Source organism: Poecilia mexicana, unplaced genomic scaffold (genome assembly GCF_051168715.1).
Source record: "Poecilia mexicana isolate PSO_F unplaced genomic scaffold, ASM5116871v1 scaffold_6, whole genome shotgun sequence".
NCBI lineage: Eukaryota > Metazoa > Chordata > Actinopteri > Cyprinodontiformes > Poeciliidae > Poecilia > Poecilia mexicana.
In genome coordinates, this window is record NW_028263375.1 from 23,678,738 (window position 1) to 23,699,291 (window position 20,554).

A 20,554-nucleotide genomic window follows, 5' to 3' on the forward strand; every position below is an offset into this window, starting at 1 on the left:
TTTTTTTTTAAGTTAACATCTTGTGCTTCTAAAATACAGACGACCTTTTGAATCTCCTCTCAGGGTTTATCCCGGCATCAATAGGAGATTGTAGGGATTCACAGAAATATGCTCAGTCCGGGCCTTCACACGGCTTAAACGCTCCTCTTCCGGGGCTGAGTGTGAAGGCTGAGGCCGGTGTTAAACCGCGGAGCCCGAGGACGGGACGCCTCAGAAATGTGGGTCACTGGATGTTTGGGTGGCAGCTATGCAAGATGATCCACGTAGAGCACCCGGCCAACCAGTCCTCCCGTTTCACGCAGTTCTCTGACAGCTTCCCCGCAGACTGTGTGCGGAGCTCCAGGTGGTGTGAAACAACAAAACTGACACAAATGTCTCCCCATAAACTCACCGGAGCACAAATCACAAACTATTAGCCTCTCTGAACTTAGTTCACCGGCATGCAGCTACCCCGGTTGTGTCACGGTAAACTGCGGCCACTCAACTGGAGACACTCTCAACAGCTCTGCGTTCAGAGTCTGTGAAGTCCACATTTTTGACACTGTTGTTTCGTTACTAAGCTTTCTGTTTTTCGTCTCCAGCGTCCGCGAAGCTCAAAGTTGAGCCAATTTAGCAGAAATGTACTAAAATGACCCTCACCAGAAGCGATGGAGGCTGCTCCGACCGGAGTCCCCGACCTCGGAGCGTCTTTTTCTCAGGCCGGATGCCGTCGTTCCCTCCGAGCGTGAAAAAAGAAATACGGCGAAGCAGCTGCTTCTGCTTTGTGGTTTGTGTGAGGTCGATACTTTCTCCTCCGCAGTGTCGCTTATACCAGCGGGGTCGTAGCGTCCAGCACCATGATTTGTGGCTTACGCTTCAAACTTTCTCTTCTTGTAGAGGGCAGGAAGCTCCGTCGAAGGGTTTTTCGTCGAGCAGACCATGGCAGAGGGGACGGCGGCGATTACTAGTTGATCTGTCAGTCCCTCCACGCCAGCTGACGCTGCCTTCTGCCACCACACGGCCGCTTGAGCTATCGAGTCGTCACAGTTTCAACAGCGCCATCTACCGGCAGCTGCGAGAAAATACACAACACCAAGTTTGATTCAATGGCGACATCTGCTGGAGAATATTGATATGATGAAAATTCTGAAGATAGAAAATAAAATCACACCCTTTGAACCTTTTCATATTTTCTCACGTTACAAAGGTGATCCAACACAGAAAGTACAATTGTTAAAAGGCCAGAAAGAATTGTCTGTCATAAAAAAAAATGAAAGCAACTTTTTACTCAAAAACAGACTTAGTCAATAATTTAAATGGGTTAAATGTGGTTAAGGGTTTTCAACGAGAGTTCTCAATCTGTGTCAACAAGTTAGGAAATTGTACAAATTTGAGACCCTTTTTCAGACGTTTTTAATCAAATGGCATGTTATTACTGAGCAGGTAAAAAGAAAATAATTCACAATAAAATTATTTTTGCACTTTTACTTTAAGAAAGTGCCCCCCAAGTGTTTTCAAACAGGTGATTTTGTTCCATGATGAAAAGTCTGGACAGTGTTGATTTAGGTTAAATTCAGGCAAAATCTTTGAAAACTCGGCTGAGCGATGACAATGAACGTGGATGTTTGCACGTTCCCTTGAAACAAGAATGCCTTTTGTGTGGGGTTGAGTTCGTGCTAAGAGACCCCTGACCTTTGACCCGTATTTCAGGCTAACTTAACGTTGCAATTCAGTTTCTTCCATGCAAATCAGAATCACATTTCTCTTCAGTTTTTGCACCGAACTAAGTGAAACATTCCCACCTCTGTCTTGCCTTCTCAAGCCCTCCCTGCAATTTCCTCTCACTTTCCCGTGAGCCAAAGCACCACCAGTTTCAAATTCCTCACCAAACATTAGGACATTCACTGTTTTCTGGGGCGCAGCCACGATCCACGTTGGAAAACAGTCAAGTATGCACAGGGCTGCTCACTCCTGAGATCTATTTATGCAAAGCAGACTGAGTGGGGTGGGGGGCCCCGTACGAAGGGGCCCACACTCAGAAGGCCTTTGGCTGGAAATCTGTGCATCAGCTCAGCTGTTTTCTGTCACTGGAAGTTAAATATTTATTTGTTCCTTGTCCGTCTTTTTCCTAGAATGACTCAGACCTCTTCTTCATATTCAGCCTGTATAACTGGGTTTGTATCCTTCTCTGACTGAAAAGCCAATTTAAATTAACCTTATTTTCCATATGTAGCGTGGAAATCTAGCACATTGCTCCTGAACGCACTATGAGCTCATTGCAGGATCATACTGTGGGGGGCACTTTTCCTGAGGGGGATGCAGGGAAGCTGATCAGAGTTGATGGAAAACTTTAGCTAAGGGTTCAAAATTTTATCTCAGTTAAATAAGGAAAACAGATGATTATATTGTTTCATAATTTATGCACTTTCTTGCTACTTTCTCTCTTGCTTTTACTCTCAGATCTGCAGGGTCTCTCTCTCTCTCTCTCTCTCTCTCTCTCTCTCTCTCTCTCTCCTGACAGGTAGTCCAGATTTCCCCGAACTCTTCCGCCCTCCTCTAATCCCAGTCTCAGTCATCTCTGTCCCTCCTGCTTGTTTTTCGACGCTGGTTTCCCCCGAACACATCAGGACACGGAGTTTAACAAAAAATGTCCTGGACGTATGCAACCCTCCTGGTTCTCCTCACAGTGCTGCTTGCGTTGAGCTGTGAGTTTAATGCTTACCAAATCTTATGCCAGGGACTCTGCTGATATCTGTTTTGTCTCTGTTTTACTGAGATGTGCCTTTTCTAAATGTATTTTTAGTCAGACCTGTCTCATTTCTGTCTCCAAACGCAGTGTCTCCAGAGACAGCCGAATCTGCAGCTGCGGATAGCAGCACGAGAAATGTAAAAAGTCCAGCAGGTGTGGAGCTGCATTTCACAACCGTGTGTGACCTCTCGTTTTGTTCTTCAATGCTGAAAAAAACCCAACACCAACAACAATCTATTCCCCCACCTTAGGTCAGCTGAGGAGGATCTTCATGAAAGAAGCTGATGCCTCCAACTTCTTCAGGAAGCGCAGCAGGCGAGCTGTGAAATCCCAGGACGAGATCAACGGTGAGTTTGGTGCAAAATGTCCGGTCAGAGAGGTTGAGGCATATCGCTGCATGTGGTCACTGTGGGAATCTGTGTGTTACTATCAAGGAGTTTTACACAAGAGGAACGTGGACCAGTTTGTTCTGTTGAATTCATTTAGAAATGAAATGCAGATCAGAACAAAATAAAGAAATGTAATTATGCGCACAAATTTTTTATCATTATTATTATTATTATTATTATTATTATTACTAGTAGTAGTAGTAGTAGTAGTAGTAGTAGTGTCCTAAACATGGGATATGCATTAGCATGTTTGCAATCCTCACGCCTTTAAAACATACAGAGATGGTAATGAACACTATTGCCAATATATTGCAATGCTTTGGACATCTGATACAGAACTGGTATATTTAACAAGCTGCCAAAAAACTTTTAAAAAAAAGAAAAAAAAGGTGCATTAGTCCTGATTGCTGCCATGTCTGAACCAACCTGAAAAGTAAATGAAAAAGCACAGCATAAAACATGATGCAAATGGAAAACATGTCAGAATGTAAGAGATCTCATTCGCAGCACTTAGCATCATTAAGAAAATCAGTTTTTTTGTCATGATCCGTGTTTCTGTGTATTTATTTTTAAGGGTTTTCTGTGTTCAGTTTCTGTCCTGTGAGTCTCTGTTGTCTCTGCGTCTTCCCCGTTGATTGATCCCAGGTGTGTCTAGTTACCTGAGTACCCTCCCTGTGTATTTAAACCCACCTGTTGCCTTCGTCTCTGGTCGGGTCCTTGTCTATGATAGTTCATCTGCCGGCACAGTTGAACTGTTAAGTCCTGTGTCGGCTTTAGCTCGTCGCTTCAGTCTTTGTTTAATTCAGTTGCTACCGGTGTTGATCCTCTGTGTTTCCACTCTGCCGTGCTGCCTGAGATCTGTTTTTGAGCTACACTCTTCATTAAATTAATCATCTTCATCTCAAGCTGGTTCCCTGCGCTCATTCTCACCATCACCAACCACAACTAGTGACACTTTTACTGTGTTTTCATTCTAAGAAAACAGATAAAATTATCTTGTTTTTTTTTTTTGTAAAACCTGGACGGGTCGCTGTGGTGCTTTGGTTAATCTTTAGCAGATTTACCTTCGCTAACGGATCACCTCAGTCTTTAGTTGCATTACAAACAACACGCTGCTGTGAAGCTGGTGACCGTCGGGCCTGTTTTGGTTTCTGAACTTGGCCCGACCGTAGACCTGCTGCTCCCCTCCCAGCAGCAGGAGTCACAGGCCAGCATGGAGCTCCCACACCCACACCGGACCACGTCTCTGAGCGCAGCCGCTTTCTGCGTGACGGCCGACAGCCTCAAGAGCGTTAAGGTGCGATGCTGTGTAACATGCCGTGCGCATGTCTGCCAACAAGGTGAAAAAGAGCGAGAGAGAGAGAGAGAAAAAAAAAGCTGGGAGCGGGACGGAGGAGTGAGTAGGTGGGAGAGCGGCTGGGAGTTCAATGAGGAATTTGACCAGACAAAATAAAAGACAGGCAAGAAGGACAAACTGGCCACACATTTTGAATGCTCCTTCCTGGATTCCACATGTAATGATAGTAATAATAACAATAACGATAATAATAAACGAAAATTACAGTCATACAAAATAGAATTAGTCAACCTCAGTCTGTAAGCCTTGTTTAGTCTCAGGATGTTCTGCTGTTAACAGCAGAAGCACAAACTTGAGCAGCCAAGTCTGAGAAAAGGTCAGGGGTCGTGGCCTTTCTTTGGAAAGGTGAACACTGCAATCTCTTTCCCGGTCAGAGCTGACCGTTACTGCAGACGATGTGAGTTTTGCTGACAATCTGATTGCTAAAAAAAAAAAAAAAAAAAAAAAAAAAGGCTTTCAGAAACATAACCATGTGAACAAAAACTATGAACCCTAACAGGTTTCCTGATTTTTTGTTGTTTTTTCCATTTAAACATTTCAGATCAGCGACTCTTTCATAGAGATTAGATCTGCAGTTGGTACAAGAGGTTCTACCAGCGGAGCGGTGGGTCTCTGCAGCTGCTGCGGTACCGCGGGTCTCCCTCTTTTCAATGTGCTCCTGACGTTCTGCAAATACTGTTAATGCACCTGGTGTGTTTTAGTCTGATTATATGTTCCCAGCCACATAATCATAGCACTGTCAAGTTATTTAAGAAACTCCTGCTTTTTCTGGCACTCTTCAGGAACTCATCACAACGTTGCTCTTTTATTGGCTCTTCAGCAACAATTTAACAGCGTTTCACTGAGAAATAGCTTGCATAACACGCTCAGCAGATGCGCAGTTCCACCAGGTGTTTGCTAATTGCTGCTGGCTAGTCTGAAGGAGCGGAGTGGGGGAGTCAAAAGGAAGGGTTGCTCTGAGAGTCGGAAGGTTAATAGCTTGGAAAATGCAGCTCTGAGGAGGAAATTTGTTGATGAGGGAATAACATTACAATGCATAGCTCAAAAAAGTTGAGTTTATACATAACACCGCCTCTTGAAGCAATAGCGACAAAATAGAAGAAAAAGCAGAGAACCCTTCTAAAATCTGGGTCATTACCTCCTTATCTGATTTCTTCTGTGTTTGCAGCGGAGCAGAGGCAGGTTTTGGCTGCTGATGAGCGAAAGAGGGAGTTTCACGAGGAGAAGAGGAATGAGTTTGAGAGCTATGCCGAGGAGGACAACGACGGTACGTGTCACACGTAGTACAGATGCAGCGGAGGCGGGGAGGAAGAGGAGTTTAGACAACTATGAAGCTCAGGTTCGTTTCCCTGATTCCTTCAGAGCAAACCGAGAGGACCAGAGAGAGCACCGAGCAGTGGAGGGAGTTCCACTACGACGGGATGAATCCGTCCCACGAGTACAACCGTCACACCGCCTGAGACCGCTGCAGCAGGTCCACGACTTTACAGCTGACAAACTCTGACAAATGAAGGCTCAATAAATACGCTTTCATAAGTTTTATTAGTTTTCAGGAGAAATGTTTTTATATATATATATAGCTTAAACCTAATCCTGTAAACATTGGCTAAAATGTTTAATATTTTTGAAAGAATCCGTAATTTAGATTGTTCTCATTGTTTCTCATTATTTCATTTGTCTGCCATTAAGCAGTTGGCTTATTAACGCCAGGACTGATTTAAAAGGGCAAATTCGACACAAAATTGAACACACACAAGTAAATTAATTTCAGATTTGTTCAAGTTTTAAACAAAACGACATGTTTCCCACAATTTACAGTAAAATAGATAGAGATGATCAAAACAAACCTATATATAATTTTGTTGTCGTTTTGTCATCACGGCCTAAAAAAGTTCAACCTTTAATGTTGGCAACATTTAATTGTCTGATTTGGAAAACAAATTACGTTACACCAGGATATAATAGTAGCGGGATGGAGGAGTGATTGCCACCAGCTGCAGTGCTTGCAAACCAGAGTGGTCGGTTTTCTGTAGCCATAATGAAATGGATACTTTTGGAGGTTAGCCTTACTTGTATTAAAAAAAAAATACAAGTAAGGAGGTAATCCTCTTTTCTTATCAATAGGGTTAATATTCAGTACTCTGTAGAAATGTAGGCTTAGATATTGTTTACAAACATGTTCGCTGAATATTAAGCATTTATTTTAAAGTGACGATGCACATCTGTATTTTTTTTATTCATATTAATCAGCAAGGGTTACAAGCTATTATTTTTATTGTAACAGTATCTATTCTAAAGAACACCTATGTAATTTCTGTGTAGTGGTAAATCTTATTTACTTTCCTTTATAGAGCAAAAATATACAGACTATAACAAGTAAAGCTTTCCTATTAAATTGTCAAGCTTTTCCAATGTAAAAAAAAAAGAGAGAGCTAATAAATTATTGTAATAAGAAAAATAGGTACAACTCACTTGAAAAAGCAACTCAAATCTTTTGGGTTAAAAAACAAAAACTCACTTGAAAAATAATGTAGTTGCGTGTGCAAGCAGGCCCTGGAACCAGCCCCAAATCATGGGGTTTACTACGTTGTGGACATGATTTTTTTTATTTGTCTTTAGTAGGTGGAGACACTTCTGACATTATTTTGCAAATAATTTTAACATGATTGTGAAGAAGCAACATATCCAACTCCCTCTCCCTGTTTGGCTCAGCTATAGACACATTTCTGCAGTATGGTGTGTAATGTAAACTTAAAATCTTTCATTGCTTCATGTTTTCTTTAGGGTTGCACCGATTGCAGATTTCTGGCTGATTACTGATCTTTTAAAACGCCTGACCTGCTTTCCGATTTTGGCCCAATTTGTTTTGTCTGAAATGTTGCTCAATATAGCAAGAAAGTCGCTGAATTTGGACTGAATAGTGACTATTGTTAAAAGTAAATGTGCAGACATGACCTGGTGGTCCGGTCTGTCAGTCAGACCTTTCTGACGACAGAGCCAAAGAAGACAGAGGTTGATTTTTAGACTCTTGCCAAGGTAGATAAGATCGGTGGATACGATCAGCTTCACATGTAAAAATCGGACGATCACCAATCTCCCAAAATTATGGAAATCGTCACAGATGAATCAGTGCACCCCTATTTTTCTTCTAATCACATAAAATAAGACACGCAAGACTGTTGTAGAGTTCTTGTATTTACAGCAAGTATACTTCCAAAATCTTTGATACTCACCACATCTTTTGTTATTAAAAGGTGGCAAAATCTTATACCCTGGCCATGCACTTGTTACATTTCTGGACTGCTTTTTTTTTTTTTTTTTTTTTTCTTTTTTTCTTTAAATTCCACATTCCACAGTTTTTACAGAGCGACAGAGCAGGAGGGGATGAGGACGGAGTCTTTCAGCTAAATTCAACAGGCTGGTATGAAAAGCACAGTGATTAAACACAGAGTGGAGCTGTTCCTCAGAGCAGCCACTTCAGGAGCGGAAGCAGAGCACGGGGAACAAAATGAAGCAGAAATACCGTCACATTACTGGTCGTTCTCCACATCCAGTCATGTTCCAGGTTTACCGAGAAGAAACATAGTGTCAGGAAGTAAACGTCTATCCCTGTGGCACATGGGGATTAAAAAAAAACTGTTTTTAGGTGTTTTTCTTTCTTTTTAGAAAAAAATGTCTTTCAGTAAGTCGGATGAGTCAGTTGTGATTGATCACACAGAGGCGTTTGGTTAGATTCAAGCACACATCCCTGCAGATCCCTGAGAACTCATAGAGCGCCCTCCTGTGGATGAAGGAGGACATTACAGTCACATCGAAACTCGTTAAATAAAACAGCAATTACAAAGTCACATCTAGTAGATATTGCATTTATGTGGCAATAACTGCAAGTCCAGTTTTAATAAACATTTACACGTCTCAGCAAATTATATTCTTACAAAAAGTCATGATTGTAATATAGGAAAATAAATATTCCCAATATTTATTTTCCCAACTTTGTACTCCTGGCTGGTAAGATCCCACTTCTGACACCAACTGTGAGGGTTCTCACATTAACCAGCCAGAGAGACGCTGAATGGAATTCAAAAAATAATCTTAATTTATTACAAAAAAGTTCAAAAATAATCAAACAATGAAGAATTGGGCCCAAAACTGAGGTCAACATAACAAACTACAACTCAGGTGTTAACACAAAGAACTCAAGCACAAAACTGACCTAACAAACAAGACATGAGGGGAACTTAAATAGTAGCTGATCAGACCACTGCTGACACAAGGGGTAATTTAAACATGCAAAAACTTAAACAAATACAATACCGAATCTTTAAATTAAACAAACATTAGACTGAAACTACCAAATAGAAGAAACATTAAAGAAATGGTCAAATTAAATTAAAGAAAACCAAATTTCCCCATCCCCTGGCAAACAAATGGAATGGCCTGCTGAGGATGTTTTGCCAGCCATATATGGATGTCAATTTGCTGGAGCTCTTCTGTGACCCTCCAGCAGCAGCTCCAAAGGAAACTGGTAACTCAAAACAAATAAATTAATTTGTTGCTTTTAACAAAAATATAAAGAACTGACAAATAAAGTTAACTAAATGTGTGCACTGCAAATAGTTAACTAAAAGGTCAGACTAATGAAAATAATTTTTAATAAAAATCTAAACTATTCACTAATTAATGTCTAAATTAATGCAAAGGATAAACAAACAAAATGATTACCATTCAGGTCTGTGCGACAGTAGGGTCAGCTGTCACAAACTGCAAGTCCAGTTTTAATAAACATTTACACGTCTCAGCAAATTATATTCTTACAAAAAGTCATGATTGTAATATAGGAAAATAAATATTCACAATAGATAATCGTTTGCACTCTCTCTCTCTGGAATCACAGTCACGACCGATGCGGATTGTCCTGCTTTGATTGTTAACTTAAAAAAATAAATTAAATTAAATTAAATTAAATTAAATTAAATTAAATTAAAATAAAATAAAGCAAAGACATAACACTGACAGCCATACTGTTGGAAGTCATGACGCCGTGAGCCGTCACAGCAAAAACACCACAGCGGATTGGACGGGAGCCGCCTGAACAACAGCAGGTGACACTTCGACGTGTCAAAGGCCATGTCTGCCCTCTAGCGGTTGGAAAGAAGAAGTGGTTGAAGTGGAAACAAATTTTGGCAGTGGCGCGCTTGGTAGCACTGTTGCCTTGCAGTAAACAGTTAATGTGTTTGAGTCCCAGCCTTGGGTCTTTCTGAATTAAGTTTTAATGTTCTCTTTGTGCATGTGTGGGTTTTCTAAACAGGTTAATTGGTCTCGCCAAACTGTGTTTAAGTTGCATAAGCAACTTTTGACGAAAAGTTGCTTATGCACAACCTTTCAAATAAAGGGTTACCTAAGAAACATTGCTAAAATAACATATATGGTCTCCAGAGTTGACCTAGAGAAAATTGCTCATGCTTTTGTGTCATCTAGTCTGGAGCTGACTCTGTGGAGGTTTTTCAAAAGCAACTAAAAGCTTTTTCATTTTCTCAAATCATCATGATTTTATTGTGTTTCTTGTGCTTGTTTTTGCTTTGTGTAGTTTTAAGGTTGATTTTTATTGTACAGTGCTTTGTGATTGTATGTCTGTGAAAAACTTTATTTACTTAGAAAGTAAAAGCACATGAGGAGGATAAAAACTAAGAACAGACAGAATGAATCTGAATAAAATGAATAATAAAATAAGAAATATTAGAGATTTAAATACAATTAAATAAGCAGCAGCTAAAGAAAAACTGATCTAAAGAAAAGCCAGTATGACAGGAACAGAAATTTTACATTGGCCAGATAACTTAACCAAAGTGAACGATTTTTGGGAAAAAACCAGAGCGCCTGGAGAAAAACCGGTTCTTGCAAATTGAATAAGTAAAGGTCCTGTTCAGAACCAGACACCTTCAAGCTGTACTACGTTCTAGTCAGTACAGGACATTGATGAAACACTTAAGGGCATATCTGTCTCATTTTGTGACAGATATGCACATTTGACATGACGAATTGTCTAAAATCTGCTTCTTTGGGGTCTTTTGTAAGCTTATCCAAATACAATGCATAGGCTCTCTTGTAGGCTAAATTAGAATGGAACTGGTAATACATTTTCAAATGTACAGAAGGGTTCCAATATTGAGAAGACACCGTAGCTCACGTCAAAGTTGGGTCTCAAGCATATATATTCATGGAATAAATATGCACCCAAACAGGAGAAAAACATTGTCAGTAAAATATATTTTAGGAAATAGACTGAAGAACTCCAAGCATTTGGATAGTGACGCATAACAGCAGAAGACACTGCACCCTCATCACGATCAGGGTCAGTCCCTCCAGCTTGTTGACATCCAAGATGTGCTGGTGTGTTCTGCTGCCTGACCTGCAGGTTCTCCTGAACTTCATCATCTTGCCTTAATTCGTCTGAAGAACCTGAATTCTCACACTCTGAAATTGAACAATCAGAGTGAGAAGAGGAGTGATGGTGTAGCTCAAATCGGTTAAACAGTTCGTCCTCAATTTCTGAGAATGAGATTTCCAACCATATACTCTCTGTTAACTCATTGGTTTCAGCCCAGTACTCAGATTGTGCAGACGAGGTCAAAGGCTCTATTATATCATGATCCCCAGCCTCAATGACAATTGTCTCTTCTTCTCGAATTATTGTTTCCACAACATGTCTGTCCATTGTAAAAACTGTGTCTTGATTTTGCTCGTGTTGCTCCCTGACAGGAGTAACGACTTCAACCTGTTCACATTCCAGAGTTGTCACTTCAAATGAGATTTTCTTTTCCAGATGCTTAGTTTGATTTTTATCTGCTGTACTCAAGTCAGAATCTCCAAAGTCTTGAGTGCTTATTACCAGTGTAGCACTAGGAATTACTTCTGTTGGCATTACTTGATTTGGTATTGTGTCAGATTGTTCAGACAAATCAATCTGAAGCTGAAGTACATCTGATGGTGAATGTAGAAACTCTGCATTGTCACTACCAGTTGAACTTGCATCTGCGAGTACATCCACCTCAAGATCACAAACACTCTGTTGCTCTGAAGACAGCTGGGTGATTTCTTCTTCATTTCTTTCCTCCATATCTTGTCTTTGCTGGATGACATCAACCTCTGAAGTAGAAATCTGTTCTTGGTCAGATTCTGGAGCTTCAACATCTGAAGATATTATAGATTTCTCTTCTTCGGACATAGTAAACTCCTCAGATTTAGTATCCTCAAATTTCTTTGATGTTGCAAAAGAGGTGTCCTCTGGCACAGACTCAGGAACCGTTGTTTCCATAGAGACACTAGGGTGCTGCAGATTAAGTACACCATGATCATCTTGTTCAGCATCCAAAAATGTAGAGCTGTGTGCACTCCGGTCTGTCTCTAAAGAAAATGTGCCCTTCAGATTTGTTTGATGTAGTTCTACTAATTTATTAATTTTTTCAGTGAGTTCTGAAAGATTTTGAACCTCACATTCAAGTTCATCAGCAGATCTCCGTGCAGCTTTGATATTTTCATCGACATAATCTCTGTCATAATTTTCAGATGAACTTGCATTGTCAGATACAGCTGTCTTGTCTAGTATTGCACGCAATTTCAGGAGCTCATCTTGCGATTCATTGTATAGTTTGTGGTAGTAGTCCTTTTGCTCCCTTTCTCTAGATACCTCTGTATTAAGTTCGGAAATTATCTGGTGAAGGGAAAATGGCGTGCTTACTTCAGCTTGTGGTGGACACAAACTTTGAGATTCTTTGCTTCGTTCTGTATCTTGTGTTCCTTTCAGAGGGCCACCGCCCAAAGTGGATGTCTGTTCTTGATCACATTCAGGAGCTGTGATGTCCAAAGATGTGCTAGAGTTCTGAAAATTAGGATCCAAGCTTATGTAACGTGTGCCTCTAGGCTCCTCAGTCATAGCAGCAGAGGTCTCCAGTTGTGCAGGTTGTGGAGCATGAGTTTCCACTAAAACACTAGAATCCTGTAAAGTAGGCACATACACATCATCATTTTCAATGACTAAAAATGTGTAAGATATGTTCTCTTTGTGCTCAACGTCAGAAGAAATTGTTTCATTTGAAATTGTTTCTTCGGGCTCTTCTACAATCATGCATGTATTGGCTGTTTTTGCCGTCTCTTCAGCTTTCAAAAGGAAGTTGTCCCACATTGCACGCAACTCCAACAGCTCATGATGTTCTTCATCATATAGTTTTTTGTAATAGTCCTTTTCATCCTTTTCCTTAAGCAATTCCTCCTCAAGATCACAATTTATTTGTTTAGTGGAAAGTAACTCAGTTATTTCTACTTCTGTTGTACACACATCCTGGTTCTCATGCTCAGCATCCAATACTGTGGAGATCAGCACATTTCGGTCCACCTCTAAAGAAAATGTGCCCTTCAGATTTGCTTCACATGGTTCTGTTAATTTCTTAATTTTTTCAGTGAGCTCTGAAAGGCTTTTAACCTCACATTCAAGTTCATCTGCAGATCTCCGTGCTTCTTTGATATTTTCATCATCACTTTCAGATGAACCTGAAGTATGAAGTACAGCTGTCTTGTGTTTAGATGTCTGAGTATTGTTCTCTAATATTGCACGCAGTTTCAGGAGCTCATCATGGAATTCATTCGATAGATTGCTGTAGTAGAACTTTTGGTCCTTTTCTTCAGATAACTCTGTCTCAAGAGTGGAAACTCTTTGATGGAGGGATAGTACCTTGTTTTTCTCTGCTTCTAGTTCACACAAAATTTGAGATTCTTTGCTTCGTTCTGTATCTTGTGTTCCTTTCAGAGGGCCACCACCCAAAGTGGATGTCTGTTCTTGATCACATTCAAGAGATGTGACGTCCAAAGATGTGCCAAAGTCCTGAGAAATAGTATCCAAGCTTATGTAACGTGTGTCCCTAGATCCCTCAGTTGTAGCAGCAGAGGTCTCCAGTTGTGCAGGTTGTGGAGCATGAGTTTCCACTAAAACACTAGAATCCTGTAAAGTAGGCACAACCAGTTCCTTGTTGTCAGGATCTACAATTATGTAAGATATGTTCTCTTTGTGCTCAGAAATTGTTTCATTTGAAATTGTTTCTTTGGGCTCTGCTACAATCATGCATGTATCGGCTGTTTTTGCCTTCTCTTCAGATATCAAAAGGAAGTTGTCCCACATTGCACGCAACTCCAACAGCTCAGATAGTGCTTCATCATACAGTTTTTTGTAATAATCCTTTTCTTCCTGTTCCTTAAATAATTTCTCCTCAAGATCATCATTTCTTTGTTGAAGGGAAAGTAGATGAGTTATTTCTGCTTTTGTTGTACACACATGATGGTCCTTAGACAAAGTAAAATCCTCAGAGTTAGTATCCTCAACTTCTTTCTGTGTTGCAAAACTCCTGTCCTCTGGCACGGATTCAGGAACCGTGATTTCCATGGTGTCACTAGGGTGCTGCAGGTTGGACAAATCAAGTTCCCCTCCATTAGCATCCAAAAATGTAGAGTTGTGCACACTCTGATCAGACTCTAAAGGAAACGTGTCCATATTTGTTTCGTTTGGTTTAGCTAATTTCTTAATGCTTTCAGTACATTCAGATTTCTGTGCAGGTTTGACATTTTTCTCCTGATAATCACTGCCATAACTTCCAAATGAACTTGCAGTGTCAGATACAGCTGTCCTATCTTCTTTGTGATTAATTTTATTCAGTGTTTTATGCAGTTGCAGGAACTCAGCTTCCAACTCATTGCAGAGTTTGTTGTAATGATTTCTTTGCTCCTTTTCTTTAGATACCTCTACCTCAAGATCACAAATTCTCTGTTGAAGAGAAACTAACTTGGTCATCAGTTCCGGGTCACTTTCGGGAGCTGTTGTCTCCACTTGTGCAGGTTGTGGAGCATCAATTGTGTCTCTAAGGTCAGTCTTTAAAGAATTGTTCTTCATGCTAAGACCTTCTTTTGAATCTGATAAGCTCCTAAATTTTTCAACTAAATGTTTGATTGTTTGAACTTGAAAGTTAAGTTTATCTACAGATTTCCACACACCTTTTACGCTATCTTCTGCATTTTCATCATCATCTTCGTCAAACAAATAATCATCGTCGTTGTCATCATCATCATCATTTATAGATGAACTTGAACTTCCAGGTTTATCCTTCGCTCCACACAACTGCAAGACCACATCTTGTGATTCATTGTACAGTTTTTTGTAAAAGTCCTTTTCCTCCCTTTCATTTGATAATTCTGCCTCAAGCTGATAAACTCTCTCCTTCTCCAAAAGTGGATCGATGACCACATCTTGTGATTCATTGTACAGTTTTTTGTAAAAGTCCTTTTCCTCCCTTTCATTTGATAATTCTGCCTCAAGCTGATAAACTCTCTGCTTCTCCAAAAGTGGATCGATGAGAGCCTCATCGGGAACACACAGCATTTCAGATTCCTGGCTTTGTTGAGTGTAATGCCTTTGCTCGGCAAGTTCAACTTCCAAAGCAGAAATGTGTTCTGGCTCACTTTCTGTAATGTCAGAGATTACATATTTTTCCTCCATAATCATACAGAACCACCAATGGTCGTTGTCAGTCTCATAAGAAAAGCTTTCTGTTAACTCATAATGTTCCTCTTCAGATTTACATTCAAATTCGATGTTTTCATCTGCCTTTTCAAAGCTCTCTTCTCCAGATGAACTTGAACTTTTAGTCATGTCTTCTTCAAAATTCTGACCGTCATCCTCCTGTACTGCAAACTTGTCTATTGCTGAATCTGAAGCAGTCCTTCTGAAAGAGATATTAAGTTCCTGTTCCTCAGAGTCGTCATATTGGTTATCTTCAGAATCCACAAATTTGTGATTCATGTGTTCACTTTGTTCAAACTCAGCAGAAAATGTTCCTTTTGCAAGTTTTTTGTTTGCCATTGCTGAATATTGTGACTGGTCAATGTTCTCCCTAGATGCTTCCAGTTGAATCAGAAGATCATCCAAGGCTGAACTTAGACTTTCAATATCGCTACCTAAATATTTGTTGGCACTGCAAGATGGACTTGTGCTTTCAAACTTGAATGTCTTGTTTTCAAGCTTTATCTTTAAGTCCTGCCACATCGAATGCACTCTCAAGAGTTCAGCATGGAACTGAACCAATTGGTTTATGTAAAGCTCCTTTTCTGACTTCACTTCGAATATCTCTTTCTGAAGATTAAGGCAAGTTAAACTCACATTTTCAAACTCAGTTACGTTTTTTTCAAAACAGACATTGAATTTCTCCAACTTTGAAAACATCTTATAAAGCTCATTTTGTGATTTAATGTACTGCCTTTTGTAATAATCCTTTTTGGCTATTTCCTTAATTAACCCCAACCTGTGATCACAATGTCTTTCCAAGAGGAGAAATGCCTGATTTCTGTCTTCTTCTTCTGGCACAACAAATCTTTGTTTGTCCAAGGTTTGCTGCCTGTTGTGGTTTTGTTCCCCAGATATTGTCTGCCTGCGCTCACAGTCTGGATCTTCAGACTCCAAAGTTTCACCAAACTTTTCTTTCACAGAAAGAGAACTCGCCCCAGATTCTGTATCCGCAGCTCTATAGTTTGTGTCCTTGCTTGTCTGAACCTTTCCAGACCCCGCAGAATTGATTTCAAAAGAGGCAGAAGGTTTCTGTACTTTGGCCACATAACGATCGTCAGATTCACCCTCTGACAACATGCAACGATTGTCTTCATTTTGCTCAAGCTCACCAGACAAAACATCTCTTGGAATCAGTAGATTTTGTGTCTGGTTTTCTTGTTGTTGCAAAAACTCTGCTTGAACATGAAGTTCATCCAAAATCAAAGATAGAACGTGAATATCTTTCTTTATACCAGTGTTGTTGTCGTTATCAGAGGCGCTGTCCTCTGAAAGGTAACCTGTATTTTCCTGAAGCTGGTTCATTACATTTTTCCATAATGGATACAATTTCAACAAAAAAGCTTGGCATCGAAAGTACAGTGTTTTCCAATGTTCCTTTGCCAACGTCTCCCTAAATATTTCTGTCTGAAGACCGCTAGAATCTATACTTGTAAGGAGAGTTTGAAATTCAGTGTTGATACACTTTGAGTTCACTTTCGAACGTTCAAGTGATCCAAGGCACTGGTTTCTGTAATAGTCATTTTGGGATTTTTCCTTCCAAGTTTCTTTCTCATGATCACAAGATCTCTGTTCCAAGTTAAACACTTCACGCTCCAACAGGGAGAGTCTGCATGATTCTTCCTCTGTCTTTGCACCACACATACGCATGTTCAAATTTCTTGGCATTGCACTGTCTGGGTAAATCCTGGCACAAGGTTGTTGCTATTTGCTGTTAAGCAGTTCTGTTCCTTAACTGTGTCTTACCATGGGATAGACAGGGTTGAACCTTTAAACCGTCATAAAAGAAAATATTTGCATATCCTAGCAACATGATGACGCAGTCAGTTCTCTACCCGCCCACATCGTCTGCGTCACGCTATCGAGTTGTCAAAGAAATCTGCAATAGATAGATAGATATAGAAAGAATACTATGAAATATTGAAGCAACAAGACAGCAACCTGAAGCTACAGCTGAATAAATGCCTTGTGCTTTTACTGCAATTGGGTTTGGAAGCAAATTATTGGTTGGCCCCAACCAAGTATGTACTGTATATGATGAAATTTTTGTCTAAATATGGTTTTAATGGGTTTTGTTTGTCTGTTTGTTTGTTTGTGTTTTTGTTTGCAACATTCTAGCGTTTATAATAAACGTACACCATAACTATCAACATTAACATAATAAGCAAAAGCTGCAATAGGTTTACATATTTATTTATCTCAATGATATTCAAAATGGAATGTTATTCCAACTTACAGAGACTTACTAGCATAACTAATTAATTAATTAAAGTGCTGCTGTCAAAGTCCAGAAGGGGTAGCGCTGGACCGTCGTGAAGGGAACGGGATCAGCAGCGGTGAACCGGTAGGCAGAGACTGTCCTCTTGCTTCCTGTTTCCCTCTCACTTCACTCATTGCACAGCACGCCGGTAGTTTTGGTCATGTTTCCAACCCTTCATCCTTATTTATTCCCTTTTTAGTTTTACCTGTAGCGAGTTTATTAAAACGGCTTTAACACCCACACAACCCTGTCCTACATAATCGGGGGTTGTCTGGCTCATCATGGGGTTGCCATCTTTCAGAAATAAAAATAAGGGTTGCCACCCGTCCCATAACATACGAAATCGTCCCGTATTTGACTGTTAAATGTTGCTATAAATATAAATGTCCAGTATTTCTATAAATATCCGATAGACACGCCTATCACACACGAAAACTTAAGTGCAACAATAATGACCAAAATAAAACACAGGAAATATTAAGGTCAACTAAATTGTGGTGGCGAGAGCTAAAGGACCCCAGAAAGCTACGGACCCACACTGTTGTCACGGTTGCCTAGAAACGGACACTACGCAGCCGCGGTAAGGTGCTATCTATCAACCCGGGTCTTTTTAAAACGTCCTTGACCCGATAATCCACCGTCCTTAGAAGCAAAACCTCTCGTAAAGATACAGACGTGAGTGGGAATAACGTTTGTGAGGACGAATGAGACAATTTTCAAAAATGTGTCCATCGTGGCGCAGACAGAATAGATCAGGAGAGGACCTGCAGACCCGGTTTGAGCCTAAAGAACCAGAAATCAGCATCTCTTCATCCCTCAATCATCTCCTGAGGCTGATATGGTAGAACATTTTATTATTGATTAAGTTTTTTATTGTGCTTTTAGTTGGCTATATTAGTTTGATTATTTGCTTATTTAATGTATAATAATATCACCCAAAATAATACTAATGGTCATTTAAGGAACAAATCATTCAAATAGATTAACAGTAAACACATCGATATTTCCTACTGTTGAGGAAAATACATATTCATAGTGTTTAATACAGTTAAATCTTACGACATGTGAAAATAGTGGATTAAGAGTTTAATGCTTACAAATTCTTACGCGGGGACTCTGCTGATGTCTGCTTTGTCTCTGTTTTACTGAGATGTGCTTTTTCTAAATGTATTTTTAATCAGACCTGTCTCATTTCTGTCTCCAAACGCATTAAGAAAATCAGTCTTTTACTGTGTTTTCATTCTAAGAAAACAGATAAAATTATCTTTTTTTGTTGTTGTTTTTTGTAAAACCTGGACGGGTCGCTGTGGTGCTTTGGTTAATGTTTAGCAGATTTACCTTCGCTAACGGATCACCTCAGTCTTTAGTTGCATTACAAACAACACGCTGCTGTGAAGCTGGTGACCGTCGGGCCTGTTTTGGTTTCTGAACTTGGCCCGACCGTAGACCTGCTGCTCCCCTCCCAGCAGCAGGAGTCACAGGCCAGCATGGAGCTCCCACACCCACACCGGACCACGTCTCTGAGCGCAGCCGCTTTCTGCGTGACGGCCGACAGCCTCAAGAGCGTTAAGGTGCGATGCTGTGTAACATGCCGTGCGCATGTCTGCCAACAAGGTGAAAAAGAGCGAGAGAGAGAGAGAAAAAAAAAAAGCTGGGAGCGGGACGGAGGAGTGAGTAGGTGGGAGAGCGGCTGGGAGTTCAATGAGGAATTTGACCAGACAAAATAAAAGACAGGCAAGAAGGACAAACTGGCCACACATTTTGAATGCTCCTTCCTGGAGTCCACATGTAATGATAGTAATAATAACAATAACGATAATAATAAACGAAAATTACAGTCATACAAAATAGAATTAGTCAACCTCAGTCTGTAAGCCTTGTTTAGTCTCAGGATGTTCTGCTGTTAACAGCAGAAGCACAAACTTGAGCAGCCAAGTCTGAGAAAAGGTCAGGGGTCGTGGCCTTTCTTTGGAAAGGTTTGGAAATGAGTGCAGGGAAGCTTTGGAACCCTGATTGCTAAAAAAAAAAGGCTTTCAGAAACATAACCATGTGAACAAAAACTATGAACCCTAACAGGTTTCCTGATTTTTTGTTGTTTTTTCCATTTAAACATTTCAGATCAGCGACTCTTTCATAAAGATTAGATCTGCAGTTGGTACAAGAGGTTCTACCAGCGGAGCGGTGGGTCTCTGCAGCTGCTGCGGTACCGCGGGTCTCCCTCTTTTCAATGTGCTCCTGACGTTCTGCAAATACTGTTAATGCACCTGGTGTGTTTTAGTCTGATTATATGTTCCCAGCCACATAATCATAGCACTGTCAAGTTATTTAAGAAACTCCTGCTTTTTCTGGCACTCTTCAGGAACTCATCACAACGTTGCTCTTTTATTGGCTCTTCAGCAACGATTTAACAGCGTTTCACTGAGAAATAGCTTGCATAACACGCTCAGCAGATGCGCAGTTCCACCAGGTGTTTGCTAATTGCTGCTGGCTAGTCTGAAGGAGCGGAGTGGGGGAGTCAAAAGGAAGGGTTGCTCTGAGAGTCGGAAGGTTGATAGCTTGGAAAATGCAGCTCTGAGGAGGAGATTTGTTGATGAGGGAATAACATTACAATGCATAGCTCAAAAAAGTTGAGTTTATACATAACACCGCCTCTTGAAGCAATAGCGACAAAATAGAAGAAAAAGCAGAGAACCCTTCTAAAATCTGGGTCATTACCTCCTTATCTGATTTCTTCTGTGTTTGCAGCGGAGCAGAGGCAGGTTTTGTCTGCTGACGAGCGAAAGAGCGAGTTTCACGAGGAGAAGAGGAATGAGTTTGAGAGCTATGCCGAGGAGGACAACGACGGTACGTGTCACACGTAGTACAGATGCAGCGGAGGCGGGGAGGAAGAGGAGTTTAGACAACTATAGACACATTTTTGCAGCATGGCGTTTTAGGTAAACTTATTTAAAATCTTTCATTGCTTCATGTTTTCTTTAGGGTTGCACCAATTGCAGATTTCTGGCCGATTACCGATCTTTTAAAAAGCCTGACCTGCTTTCCGATTCCAATTTTGGCCGATACCACTTTGTTTTGTCTGAAACATCTGCCTTTGCCAAGGTAGATGAGATCGCTGGATAAGATCAGCCGATCACCCAAAATTACAGATATCGGCACAGATGAATCACTGCACCTCTACTTTTCTTCTAATCACATAAAATAAAACACGCAAGACTGG

The 20,554-nt window shown here is 40.4% G+C and overlaps 2 protein-coding genes across 2 annotated transcripts in view; one reads left to right on the forward strand and one right to left on the reverse strand.

The window, feature by feature from the left end:
• The window catches only part of LOC106903306 (cyclin-dependent kinase 17), a 36,677-nt gene extending 35,659 nt beyond the window's left edge, over window positions 1-1,018 (reverse strand). The window contains exon 1 of the mRNA XM_014967015.2: window positions 640-1,018. The gene's annotated coding sequence lies outside the window, so the exon portion shown is untranslated. The remainder of the gene's footprint in view (window positions 1-639) is intronic.
• A 1,528-nt stretch (window positions 1,019-2,546) lies between these two features.
• Window positions 2,547-6,899, forward strand: ucmab (upper zone of growth plate and cartilage matrix associated b). Its single transcript, XM_088006451.1, has 5 exons — window positions 2,547-2,684; window positions 2,816-2,881; window positions 2,980-3,075; window positions 5,643-5,741; window positions 5,837-6,899. Exons 1-5 carry the CDS (start codon window positions 2,627-2,629, stop codon window positions 5,932-5,934), a joined length of 417 nt encoding a protein of 138 aa, XP_087862577.1. The 5' UTR covers window positions 2,547-2,626; the 3' UTR covers window positions 5,935-6,899.
• Window positions 6,900-20,554: the final 13,655 nt, after the last annotated feature.